The sequence below is a fragment of the Belonocnema kinseyi genome, chromosome 3 (genome assembly GCF_010883055.1).
Source record: "Belonocnema kinseyi isolate 2016_QV_RU_SX_M_011 chromosome 3, B_treatae_v1, whole genome shotgun sequence".
NCBI lineage: Eukaryota > Metazoa > Arthropoda > Insecta > Hymenoptera > Cynipidae > Belonocnema > Belonocnema kinseyi.
The window spans coordinates 39,993,708-40,007,943 of record NC_046659.1 but is presented as its reverse complement, the minus strand read 5'-3'; the positions used below and the strand labels follow the sequence as shown (position 1 = coordinate 40,007,943).

The window sequence follows — 14,236 nt, the reverse complement described above, 5'->3', positions numbered from 1 at the left end:
CGCCAATTAGCACAAATGGTAAGTTCCGACAGTGCCTACAAGTGTGCCTACTGGCCGCTAGATGGCAATACCGGTTTCATATGTATACACCTGGTAAATACGTAGTTTAAATAAACATTAAAGTTAATTTATAATAGTTTATAATGTGAGCTTCCAAAACTTTAGATTTAGCTCGAAAATGAGTTCATTTTCGATTGCATGCTTTTTGATTTTGGAATCTTTAATTTGAATCTCGGCCTATAGACAAAGTGTGCCCGAAACACTCATCATATCAAGCCCGGCAAATTGATCGAAATTCTTTAGAAAAACTAAAAGTTTTCATTCTTAATTTTATATTTGATAAAAAGTGCTTCTTCGGACGACAGCAATTATATTCTTACTCGTGTTCAATCTTTTTATTGATGCCTGAGAGGTCAGTTACAACAGCTACCGCAATCTTAATTTTCCAGTATTCTATTGCACACTGAATTCCGCTCCAAATGCGCTCAAATGCGCCACAGCAAAAAAATGTTGCGCTAGCTAATTAAAAAAGATATAATATTTGAAGCAGGGCCAGTGTAACGCAATTGTTAAATCCTTAGCAGTGATGTGCAATATAAAGTTGTGGACATGAATTCATTGGTTTTCAAATGCGCTTATATGCGCCATAAATTTTTGTTTTTGAAATTTTGAAAATTACCGAAGATATAGAGGTAACATAATTGTACAAAGTGATGACCATCAAAATAAAAAGTTTGCAATCGGCATTGACAAAGGAAGTTTCCTAGGGGGTTTCAAATGCGCTCATATGGGCCACAATTAAAATGAACAAAAATCCGTAATCAACCCCCTCATTGCCACTTGTTACCGATCCATTATCCAATGTTATTTACAAAGAACCTAAATTGCACAATACAATTTTATGAAGAGCTTTTCGTATAGAATTTCGAATGCGCTCATATGTGCTACTTCCGAAATTAACGAAAAACTTTAATTAACCCCCTCATTATAACTTGTTACGATCTACTATTCAAAGCTATCTCCAAATAACCTAAATTGCAATACAAAAATTTATAATGGTTTCTTCGGATAGGATTTCAAATGCTCTCATATGCACCACTTTCAAAATTACCAAAAAACCATAATCAACCCCCTCATTACCAATTGTTACCGATAAATCACCCGTAGATATCTCCAAATAACCTAAATTGCACTATACAATTTTATGAGGGGCTTTTCGTATGGGATTTCAAATATTTTTATTATTTCTTTCGAGATGTCATTCCCGTGTAGGAATGTAATCAGGGATCAGGCCGGGTACCGTCCGGATAGCCCCGCTTAAAGCTGGGCGCTGGTCGGGGAATCCGGCCGGGATCCAGCTAAAAACGTCACGGTAAACTGGTCGGATCCCGGCTTGAATACCGGCCGGGATACGGTCGGGTAATCCGGCCACAATGCGGTTAAAAATGTTGCTTTAGGCGAGAAATTTGTAACTTGTTTTGACTTTTAAGGCCCATCGTAAAGAATACGGTGAACTTTAAAGGTCAAATCAAGTTTCCCAGTTCTGGCAAGGAAATTGGAGTAGAATTTTCATCACTCATAATAGAAACTTGTAGCAATTGTTTCACGTCGGAAACCACGTGGTGATTTTAGGTTAGGAAGGTACACAGAAAAAATGTATTTACAAGAGTATAATTCAATTAAAACTAATAATTATCCGCGATCCAAGTTGTATTTCCAGACTGATTACTGAAACAAGGTTGATTTTAATTACGGTTCGAAGTGCGAAACTGAAAATTGGTGTGTGACTACGCAGTCGCCAGACGCAGAAAGGGATACACATGGCGGTAAATTTGAAAGTGTACATACTAAACATTGTGTGAAAATAGTAAAAATTGTAACATTTCTGCTGATGCACATACCAAACTTGATAACAGTTTTATTTAATAAGTGAAAACATTCAGAAAAATGTAATGATTTTTTTTTTAAGAATTTAAAACAGCTTATTTCTGTTTCACTGCTCTAATAAATCTTTAAATTATACTTTTTAAATAATAATTCATCTACCATCCATAATGACGTCTTTGATAACATCACACCTCTTAAAAAATGTGTAATTTTGACAACAAAATTATCCTGGCCAGTCCTCTGTCGGCTCCCGACCATGAGATATAAGCAGGGTTGGCCCGGACAGTAACCAGCCGGCTCCCGACTTAGTGATTCGAGAAATATGTAGCTTGACCGGCTGGCGACCGGTTCCTGTCCATGAAACCCAGCCAGAGGTAGCCTGGCCGGGATCCGACCTGAAACCTTGTTGTAGTAGGGCCAACCGGGGACATTTCTACACGGGTTAGATAGTGGATCGTAACAAGTCGTAATGAGGGAGTCATTATAGTTTTCTGTTAATTTCGAAAGTGGCGCATATGAGCCCATTCAAAATTCTATACGAAAAGCTTTTCATAATATTGTATAGTATAGTTTATGTCATTTGGAAATATCATTGAATAGTAGATCAGTAACGAATGGGAATGAGGCGGTTCATTATGGTTTTTTGCCAATTTTGAAAGTGGCGCATATGAGCGCATTCGAAACCCGATAGGAAAGTCACTTCATCAATGCGGATTGCAAACTTTTTTTTTGTTAGACATTACTTCGTAAAATTTTGTTACCTCCATATCTTGGGTAAATTTTAAAACTTTGAAAAAGATTTATGGCGCATTTGAGCGCATTTGAAGTTATGAAAGATAGGCATGATGAATTTGAAAAAATTTGATTAGTTTAGAAAAATTACGCCAGCCACCTTCCCATTTTGATCGTTGATAACTCAGTTATCAATATGGCGCAAAATTTTTTGTTTATGGCTCATATGAGCTCGTTTGAAGATCTTCAAGATCGTGCCATTTAAGTTAAGATTGTTCAAATCTAAAATCTAAAGAAATAAACCTAAATTAAACTCAGGGGTTGTGCCATCTGAATTTCCAAACTGCCTTGGGTATTGTTCGAAGACTGCTTATAAATCTCGTCGTCTAATATAGTGCAATTTTCAACTAAGGATTCTGAAATTTTTTATACAAAAATCAAACTTCGCACAATGCTCAGGGCAGTTGGAAAATTGAGATGGCAAAATCCCTGATTTCTATTTAGGTTTCTTATACTACTCTGACTGCAAGAAGATAATAATGTTACAATTATAATTTACTTTAATACTTGAAATTATTAATAAATTAATGTAATTGTACATAAATGTCGAAACTCGGCAACAATTTAAAATTGTCATTAATGTTACTTTTACATTTTTCTTAGCGATAGAAAGGTTCTTAAGATATTTTTTAAATTTAAATACAATTAAAACAAAACCGAAACAGTTAGAGCCATTCGATTATTTTAAGTTAAAAAACATCGGTGTTCCATCAGAAACACCGACACAGATTTATACTGATAATTTTTTCAGCCCTTTAACGATCAGTGCCCGTGTAGCAATATAATTCAGGGCACTTCACTTAGAATAAGATGGGCTGTGTGTAGTCAACCTTCGATGGTCTGTATCACGTAAGCTTTCCTGTACCTTAAAAATAAGTATGTCCCTTCTTCGGGCCGCATATATTTTCTATCAAATTTCTGAAATTATTATTCTTTAATTAGAATATAATAAATTTTGTGCTGCAGTAGGAAAGGCCAATAAAAATTTAGTAGGTGAATTAAATAATCAAATATATTTTATCTGAACTAGGCAGAATAACCGCCCTTTTCCTGCTCGCATACATTCTTGTTGCAAACCTAATTGGCTTTTGAATGACTTGGTCGAACTTGTAAGAAAGAAAAAAAATCGCGAGCATGTTGGTTTGCTAATACTTATAACCAATAAATGAAATACTTCTTGATAGAAAAGACTCAATTTTACAGAAACATTCTTGAAAAAAAAGATAAATATAATAATCAATATTTAACCTATCCTAAAAATCAAGCATTCGAAAAGCTACTACAAAAGAGGTCGTTTTATGGAAATGTATTCTTTCCAACACAGATTCATTAATGTAAAATGTAAAATATATGCTATTCTTACTTTCAATTTCTAATTACACTTATTATATAGGCTATAAATAAAAAAATATGAAAGTCTCGACACTGTTGAAATTCACAGATTTACCGGCGAGAAAACAAAAGACCGTACAAAATACCCGCGAATTCCCACGTGGTGCCAGATGGCGCGTCACGTGAAGCCGCGCAAATTTAAATTTGTATTTACGAAAAATAATTATACACATTATTATTCGGTATATTAATGTTTTTTTTACTAATCATAACATTAAAAGTAAACTACCGGCACCGATGGTAAATCTACGATAATATTGTAATAATAAGTTTTATTCTTTTATTTTCAAAAATTTAACATCTTTATAATAATTAAGGGTTTAAAACGTTTTTTCAAAACCATCGTTTTTTCGATCGAATTCCACTCAGATCTTTTTTTATTTTTTCGCGACCTATTTTTTGTAAAACGTATTAAATTTGAACGCGTTTATACTTGATAGGCATTACATAAGTTATAACAAAGGTGCGCGTCCGGTGCCTTAACTTGGGACCTCCTTCAGGACACCTGATCTTCAACAGAGACGCACAGTTACCGTAAGTACGATATAATTCAGACTGCCTTACTTAATAATTAGGGGAGGCTATTTGGGCCTTAAATGGTACTGATCATGGCCATTTCATAAATTTATTAATTAGGCATCCTGAGTCGGACCGGATACGGAACTTTTTTTAAATAAAGCAAAATAAAGCAATTTCCGCACCGGTACATTATACTGCATATTAAAAATTATGATTTTTATCATTTAAATTTATTCTAATAATTTTCCATCCAAATGTAGAGCATCGCGCTTGTGACTGGTTTTAAAATTTCCTCAGAGAAAGGTTGTCTTGAAACAAAACCATCGCCCTCTTACCTGTTTTGTTTGAAGACACGTTAGAATCTTTTTTACACAAATGGGATTATTTAGCTGCAAGATTACGTGAAGTTTTTCGCAAAAGATTAATGTTTCCGACAAAAAGATTGTTTTTGGGACAAATTGAAATACTTTTAACCTTAAGTTTAGGAGGAACTTTCATCTGTGTGAAAAAAACATCCTTTTGACGGAACAGGGAATTTTTCCAAGTGTTTTTATGAAATGTTTAAAATCTTTAGGAGGTTTATATAAAATGTGTCAAATTCAGTATGGACGCCATCGCTAAATATTTAAAATCCTTAATTTTTTTCCAGACTTTGTGAAATCTTTAAAAATATTTATGAAATGTTTGTGATATCGCACGGTTTCATTGAAATAATCAAATTATTTGAAATCTATGTAAAATATGTATTTAGGAATCTCCTAAAATATTTTAATATCTTCTGAAATCGTTTCAAATCTTTGAAATGTTTCGACATCTTTGAAATCTGCTGTGTATACTTTTTTGTAATATATACACTGCCCTGCAAAAATTTGGACTCACTTAGAAAAATCTTTTTTTTTGTATTAATCGCTTTAATTACACCTAAGCTCAAAAAAAGTATCTTTAAAAGGTTGATTATTTTTGAAATTCTGTTTAAAATAAGCTCAGGATGAAGCCAATTCGTCTAGTTTTTAAGTAGATATTGCAAAAATAGTATAAGTTTCAATGTTTTCTTAAATTTTCAATAACTTCCGAAATAGTCAACGTTTTTCGATGTTCTTGGGCTCATTTTGAAGCTTTTTTTTACCTATCACAACAACTTACGAGTGTGAATCAGAATAAAAGTTAAACTAATATATATTTTCGGAAAATTACATAGAAAATTCATGATTATATGTTTCATATATTTTACAAAAATATTTTTGTTACTAAAAATAATATTTGAATTTTTCCAACTTTTTCGTTACAAATTCAAGTTCTTGTAATTCGAAAAGAAATTTTTTATGATTTATACTTATAAGCTGTTGTGATACGGTGAAAAAAGCTTCAAAATGACCCCAAGTACATTGAAAAACGTTGATTATTTCGGAAGTTATTGAAAATTTAAGAAAACATTGAAATTTACACTATGTTTGCAATATCTACTTTAAAACTAGACAGATTGGCTTCACCCTGGGCTTATTTTAAACAGAATTTCGAAAATAATCAACCTTTTAAAGAGATATTCTTTTAGCTCTGGTATAATTAAAGCGATAAATACAACAACAAAAAAACGATTTTTCCAACTGAGTCCAAACTTTTGTAGGGCAGTGTATATTTGAAAATTTCGTTCCAAAGGGGGAGGGTCGGTAAGGCCGGTTTTTGGCCTAATTTATTTTTGGACCAAAAAATCTGAAAAAATCATGGTAGTATCTTATAAGTATCCCGAGTCGATTGCACGCTAAACGGACTACCCTCCACCCCCCAGCCAACCCCACCCCCCTACAAATATAGGAAACACCACTACCCACCAACTGTATTTTCGGGAGATTTGACACTCTTAAACATGTAATCTGGCGTCCTTTGACTTTTATCGCGTCAGGTTCAAGGTCATTGGAAGGTCAAATCGAGAGAAAACGGTAAAAAAATCCAAAAAAATACGTTATAGGTTTTTGGAGTCGCTAATTACGAATCTGGCATCCGTTGAACTCTATCGCTTCAGGTTCAAGTTCATTTTAAGGTCATTTGAAGGTCAAATCGAGAAAAAACGGTAAAAAAATTTTTAAAAAATATGTTTCAGGTTTTTGGGGTCGCTGATTACGAACCTGGTGTCCGTTGACCTTTATCGCGTCAGGTTCAAGGTCATGGGAAGGTCAAATCGAGAGAAAACCGTGATCCTGATGCAACAGAGGTCAATGGATGGCAGATTCGTAATCAACGACCGCGAAAACCTATAACATATATTTTTTATTTTTTCAGCGTTTTTTATCGATTTGACTTTCTAATGACCTTGAACCTGACGCGATAAAGGTGAGCGGACACCAGGTTCATAATCAGCGACCCCAAAAACCTATAACATATTTTTTTTTAATTTTTTTACCGTTTTTTCTCGATTTGACCTTCAAATGACCTTTAAATGATCTTGAACCTGAAGCGATAGAGTTCAACGGATGCCAGATTCGTAATTAGCGACTCCAAAAACCTATAACGTATTTTTTTGGATTTTTTACCGTTTTCTCTTGATTTGACCTTCCAATGACCTTGAACCTGACGCGATAAAAGTCAAAGGACGCCAGATTTGTATTCGGCGACCCCAAAAACCATAGTAAACCCGAGCTACCCTCAGAATACATGTTTAAGAGTGCCAAATCTCTCGAAAATACAGTTGGTGGGTAGTGGTGTTTCTATATTTGTAGGAGGGTGGGGGTGGCTGGGGGGTGGAGGGTAGTCTCTTTAGCGTGCAATCGACTCGGGATACTTATAAGATACTACCATGATTTTTTAAGATTTTTTGGTCCAAAAATAAATTAGGCCAAAAACCGGCCTTACCGACCCTCCCCCTTTTTGTGTTTGTTGCTTCTATTCCAACCTGGTAAAAAAAATAACGACTTGATAGATCAGAATAATCCTATTCTGGACAGTAGCTAAGTGTATGCTGAATGCGTGAAAAAAATGTGGATGAAATCCGTAGTATAGATTTTTAAATATCATGGATACTATTTAGAAAAATACAGTTTTGAGAAAAACGCTTTTAACACGTGAGAGAAAAAGAGATAGAAAGTCACAGTGTGCATGCCCGACTGAATATTAGGCTTGATTCCACACGCATGAGCTTGGCAATAAAGGTGCAGATACCGCAGTCAAAACTTGAGGCGCTTTGTGCAGCTAGATCGGTATCTGTATTATTACTCCGCGGTAGAACGTGACCGAACGCTACGTGCTGTCCCCTTCAAAAGACTTCGATTATGAAAAAATTGCTTTAGCCACATATTCTACACATCGTTTGGTCGGTGGGATCTGGAACGAGGATAGATACGGGTGGTTTTTTCGGATCTGAATAAAGTGTGGCATTGGTTGTTTTCGACATTTCGCTCAGAGTGCGCTCTGAGTTCTCGGCGGTGCTCAAACTTTTTCAATCAGGAAACTGTAAGATGGTGAATGTGGATGATCTTATTGGTTAGAATTGGTGCAAGTTCAAGGTGTTATGAATAGTGCTGCAATTTCCATGAAAAACATTGCAGAATGGTTGCGTTTTTCCGTGATTTGCTGTTAAATTGTGGCATTCAATACCGATTTTGTTCGTAATGTTCTGTAATATCGCGTTCCGTCTTATGGTTTGCGTAAAAATTCTGAGCGTGTTAAAAAGAAGGGGAAATGGGCGCGAATATGAACAATAATATTTTAGATCCGGTTATCTTTTTGACTGCCGCAAATTTTCTTTTTGGAAATTAGGATTTAGATGTAGCTGGAATTTTGGTAGATGAGGAAAGAGAAAATCATGAGAGAGTGAGAAATGGTTTTGAAGAGGTTATATCTTTGTATTCATTACCAGGTAAATATAATCTTTAAGTATCTAGTTTTTACTAATGACTTTAGTTAAATATGTGTAAATTTTTGAATTTGTTTTTTTTTTTTGCATATAAGTTTAAGTTTAGTTTTAATTTGATATTAGGGCATTGCTAAAAAGCCCTTAAATAATTTGCAGTGTAAGTATAAAGTATTGTAAACCTAAGCAGAAGGAAAGATATTTGCTAAGAAATCACTCGATAAACGAATATTGATTTTTTTTAATCCATTAAGGCTGTCGGACTTCAACTCTAACCTCAAAATTCAATCAGATAATTTCACAAATTATATGTACTAAAGGAGTACCGCTTTGCACATAAATAATATTTTATTCTAGTATATGGGGCAGAATACGTAAAGTATTCCCAGTAATAAGCACTGAATGGAGAAAAATTAATATTTTCAGATTTCTGCGTAAAAGTGAAGATTATTCTATTATTTTGAATACGCGATTTTTTCAATCTGTCTAAAATGTCATTGTAAGACTAGAATATCTCAGAAACTAATTTATTTCTATTCTGTAGCGGCTTTTTAGACCGAGGAAAATCGCGTATTCATAGGAATACAGATTCTTATTTTTTTCTGAATTCAACGCTTATTACCGGGTTTCGACCTAAAATTATTTTTCTTTTTTGGATTGAGCTGAAACTTGTCTGAAATATATTATCCTAGTGGCCCTACACAAAGATATTTCTTTGCCCTACATTAATTCACCAAACCATAGTTTTATTTATTAATCGGTTGACAATATACGGGGGCCCGAAGTTTTTAATTTTTAACGCGTTTCTTCACATTCACGTTAGTGTGGCTTCCTTTAGGATAATCCAATTCTTTATTATAGTCTTTTGCAAAGCACTTATCATGTACTTTCTTGGTCAAATTTAGATTTTCACGCTTATTCCGAATAAAATAAAATGTGCGAGATGAAATATATACCGTATTTTATATATTTTTGCACAAATAATTATCTCAAAAAAGTTAGTTATAATTTTAGGGCACATTCGACCGGACAGTATTCGTGCCCGAGCGCTGCGGAAGTTAAACGTGGTACCCTCAAGCGTAAAAATCTAAATTCGACGAAGAAAACATTTTCGGCCCACTTTTTGTCCTATATGATATAAAAGAGTATAAAAAAAGCTATTTTTTGAAAGAGAAAAAAAGTATAAATATGTTGTTTTTCCAAAAAATAAATTTCGATTTGGAAAACAAAATTAACAAATTATATCCTTAAAATAGTCTTAAAGTAAGTGAAAAGATCTTTCTAAACACTATAATAAAAGTCTAATCGGATCATCCTAAAAGAAGTTACACTAATGGGAAGGTGAAGATACGCGTGAAAAATTTAGGCCCCTGTATATTGACACCTGGTTAATTAATTAACCCATGGTTTGGTGGATAAAAATTGAAATATATTTTTTGAAAAAAAAAGATATTTAAAAAAATATCTACTTCAAAAAATATATTTTTTTATACTGTTTGAAATCATGTTATATATTTCATCTTACAACTTTTATTTACTTCGGAATGAGCGTAGATATTTTATTTTGAGCAAGAAAAAATTTCAGACCCACTTTTTATTGTACATGATTTCGAAAAATTTTTTTAAATAGAAATTGTTTTTAATACGATTTTTTCCAAAAATGAATTTGAACTTTGATTAAAAAAATGTATATATTTAAAAAAAAAATTATATTGTTATAATAATCGTAAAGCACCTGAAAAAAGCTTTCTAAAACAGTCGAACGAAAGACCAATGGTCTCATCCTAAAAGAAGTTACACTTGCGTGAAAGTAAGAAACATGTGAAAAAGTGAAAACTTCAGGTCCCTGTATATTGACAATCGGTAAATAAATGAGCCTATAGTTTATTGTGTGATTATAGGTCCACTATGACTATAATTTAGCCAGGTTTTAACCAAAACTAAAGAAATTACTTTCAGGTGCGGATACTTGACGTATTCTGCCCCATCTACACTTCTATTTAAAAAATTAGTACCGCATGGTATTTAAAAAATATTTATTGCTAGTATTTATTGAGTACGTGAGTAGTAAAATTAGGCCTTCAGAAGAACTTTGTTTGAAATACTTTGTCATGCAAAAAAACGTTGGTTATTTCTATGAAATTGTGTTTCAATCAAACAGCATTTAATGAAAAGAACATAAATTTTGTTACCATTGATTAACCAAGTTTCTATTTACTTAAGAATTTCTGTTTTAAAATTAACACCGATATTTGAGAGAAAAAAATATGTTGAGTCTTCTATAGCAATCAAACCTTTTTCTTGTATCAACTGCATCTTCCTAACAGCGTCGAAAATATGTTGTTTTAATATTTTTGGGTTAGCAAACATTCTTTCTTTAAACTGATAATTTTTTTCATAAATATATTTTAGTAGAAATAACAGACTGTCCGTGTGACGTGCAAATTTGGTTCTATTTGCAGATTTTAAATCACATTTTTGACTAAATCGCGAAACGTTTCAAACTACATTGGATGATATTGGCTCGCTATTAAACAGACACCACATCGGGCCTCAGAGAATATTCCCAGAAAAGCAATTATGCATTGCAACATGGATACTTGCTAATCAAGAAGTGTGTTGGTAAAAAAATGTTGAAGTTTCTCACATATTCATTCGATGTCAAAACTATCTTTCAATCATGCCGAATTTAATTTTATTCTATTGACCTCACTTTCGTATTCTCTTTTGTACTTTCAGATCAGTAGCTGATCGTTTTGGTGTGTCCAAAGATACATCATGGCGGTGCACAATGAATGTCGCTCAAGTTCTCAATGAACAGTCACAAAAATTATATTAGATGGTCTGTAGGGTCAAACTTTGTTTAGGTCAAACACGATTTTGAAGGGCAGGCTGGATTTCCCAGTGTCGTTAATGCAGCTGACGGATGTGAGCTACGTGATTAGGAAGCACTATCATTCTGTCTTACTGCAAGGGATTTGTGATGTGAATAGAAAATTCGTTGATGTGTTCGCCGGAGTTTGTGGCAGTGTGCACGATGCTAGAGTATGGCGAATGAGTGATATTCAGCAAGCGATGGCGAATGATCCAGAAATATACTGCCCACGAGACACACATATTCTTTGAGATTCTGCTTATCCTGTTCAGTACGACTTGTTGCCTCCATATCGCGACAGTGGTCACCTGACGCCAACGCAAAGACATTACAATATCATTCACTCAAAGACTTGTGTTGGGATTGAAGGAGCTTTCAGATTGTTGAAAGGTCGTTTTGGTAGACTTAAATATTTGTACATTCAACACATTCAATATGCCCCGCTCAGTATCGTGGCTTGTTGTGTACTTCACAATATATGCCTTGATTCAGAGGATGAGCTGAACGATTTATTATAAGACGCTAATGATGACGTTGACAATGGGGTCATTGACGAAGTAGATGGAAGAGATTTTGTTCCAGGGGCAACTAAATGAGACATAATTGATGCGTTACTTATGGAAACAAGGAAAAATCCTCAGCAAAACGTTGAAGAAGAAATGCAGAATATGATTAAGATAATAAGAATCTTCGGAATGATCTTTAATTCAACAGAATGTTTTTGAAATCAGCAGAAATCTCTGAAGTTCAGACGAATTCTTTTTAGTTCAACAGAACTCTCTGGAACTCAGTATAATTGTCTGAAAGTAAGCAAAATTAAATTGCAAAGAATGTTCACTCATTTTTTTCCTTTGAAAAAAGACATCTTTTAAATTTTGTCAGAAATTTGTATTATGACACAAGAAAGTTTTTCGAAATTAAGAAATAATGTTATTGAAATATCCATTCGTGCTCTATTGTGCCGTAATTTTTTTTTTGAAAAAATGAAAGTTTTAGCTCTAAAATAAAAAATTTTAATATTTCTTTATGTCAGCCTCGCCAATTTGTTTTCCGAAAATGTGTAAATTGTACTGCATTGTGGTAAATTTGTATGAAGTCAAAATCTTGGAACAATTTTCCAAAACTTTTTTTAAAAAAATTCAAAAAAAGGTTCAATTTCAGAATTTGTAAAATCTGAAATTTGTGGTGGGTTGTGCAAGGCTAGCGCAATAGTTATCTCTAACGACGAATCGCACTCAAATTAATATTTTTAATTAAAAATGCAATATTTCTGGACTTGGAATAATGTTTTGACCCACAAGTCTCAAAAATACAAATTTCGAAAATCTAAAACTTGTGCTTGGTTGCGCTAGACTAGCACCATAATTAATTCTAATGACAAATTAGTATTTTCCAAAAGATTCATCTTTCCTATAAATGTTATTGAAATTTATTTTCGGAAAATCTAAAAGCCCTAACACTATATTATTGCCCGAGTGCGAAATCATAAACGGCCCAAGTTTAGCCCAGTACTGGCAAAAGTGTCGCCGAGACTTGGCCGCCAGTGCTGCGCGATTGCCGAAATGATATCTAAGGGCTGCACTTGGCGGCCAAGACTTGGCTGCCACTTGGCCGCCTTCACCTGCCCGTTACTGGCTGCCAGTATCGGCCCGGAACCAGCATATCTTAACGGCCCATTGCTGAAATGATATCTAAGGGATGCACTTGGCCGCCTTCACATGCCCGTCAATGGCTGTCAGTATTGGCCCGAAATCAGCATATCTTAAAGGCCCATTGCCGAAATGATATCTAAGGGCTGCACTTGGCGGCCAAGGCTTGGCCGCCACTTGGCAGCCTCCACTTTCCCATCACTAGTTGCCAGTATTGGCCCAAACAAATATATATTAATGGCCCATTAACGAAATTATATCTAAGGGCTCCACTTGGCCTCCCTCGCTTGCTCGTCACTGTCTGCAAATATTGGCCTAAAAATGAGTGCCAAGTTAATGCGAACTCGGCGTTTTCCTATAATTAAAAGAAATAAACAGAAAGTTTGAATGGAAATATATTTATTACATATATTTACATATATGTAAATAAAATAGACAAACTCATAAGCTCATTCTGAGCCGTTCTTTCTTTCCACCTTCCCTATCCACTGCTCCTGACAACCATTTTCCAGTTTTCGCAAGCACATTCTTAAAATTTACTTGCAGCAAGTGGCATAAAACATCTGCAACAAAAATTTAAATTGAAATTAGAAATTTAATTATTTTTACAAATTAATTTATAATTTCAAGACTTTTTATCTTAGAGATGACTAAACTTTAAAATTAAATAGTAAACAAGCTACAAGATTAAAAAAAAGTTTTTTTTATAAAGAGAAGTTGTCGAATTGAAAATATATTATGATAAATGTGAAATATATAGAAAATATTTTAAAATAAATTTTAGGGATTCGTTTTTCTGAATACATACCTGCCATACATTGGTAGGTGTATGTGTCACCGAAATTGTATTTCCCGACGCCCTTTACTTTGCGTCCAGTTGCAGTATATTGAAGTTGGACTTCTTTTCCCATAAAAAAAGGCAGGCAATTTCGGATACCTACCTTCTGACACGGATGTGGACCCTTGAAGCAAGCACTTGATCAAGGATTTCTGAAAACAATACATTATTATCAAACGTCTTGAATGTTTCCAAATCACGAATAGGCAGTTGAATATCCAACTTTTTCTTCTCCTCCTCAATTTTTCCTACGGTCGTTTCAATGTCATTCTCCAATAATGACGTTTATAAAGAATCCATTCTTTTCTTCAAGTCATACAAAATGCTGTTCTTGGCTTTTCTAAATATATACATTGTGAGGGAAAGATACTCAAAATTATAAAAACATTTTTTACAGACATTTATTAAATTGTGCTTTCACAGTTTTAATATATTTTTTT

The 14,236-nt window shown here is 33.9% G+C and overlaps 2 protein-coding genes across 2 annotated transcripts in view; both read left to right on the top strand.

The window, feature by feature from the left end:
• The window catches only part of LOC117170181 (leucine-rich repeat-containing protein 24-like), a 133,566-nt gene that overhangs the window by 38,828 nt on the left and 80,502 nt on the right, over positions 1-14,236 (top strand). The gene's annotated exons all lie outside the window — the stretch shown is intronic.
• On the top strand, positions 11,348-11,827 carry LOC117169794. Its single transcript, XM_033356300.1, has 2 exons — positions 11,348-11,479; positions 11,582-11,827. Exons 1-2 carry the CDS (start codon positions 11,348-11,350, stop codon positions 11,825-11,827), a joined length of 378 nt encoding a protein of 125 aa, XP_033212191.1.

Coding starts and splice junctions, on each gene's coding strand:
- LOC117169794 (XM_033356300.1), top strand. CDS start 11,348: ATGCAGCTGACGGATGTGAGCTACGTGATTAGGAAGCACTATCATTCT. Junction 11,480..11,581: donor GCAGTGTGCACGATGCTAGA/GTATGGCGAATG, acceptor TATCCTGTTCAG/TACGACTTGTTGCCTCCATA.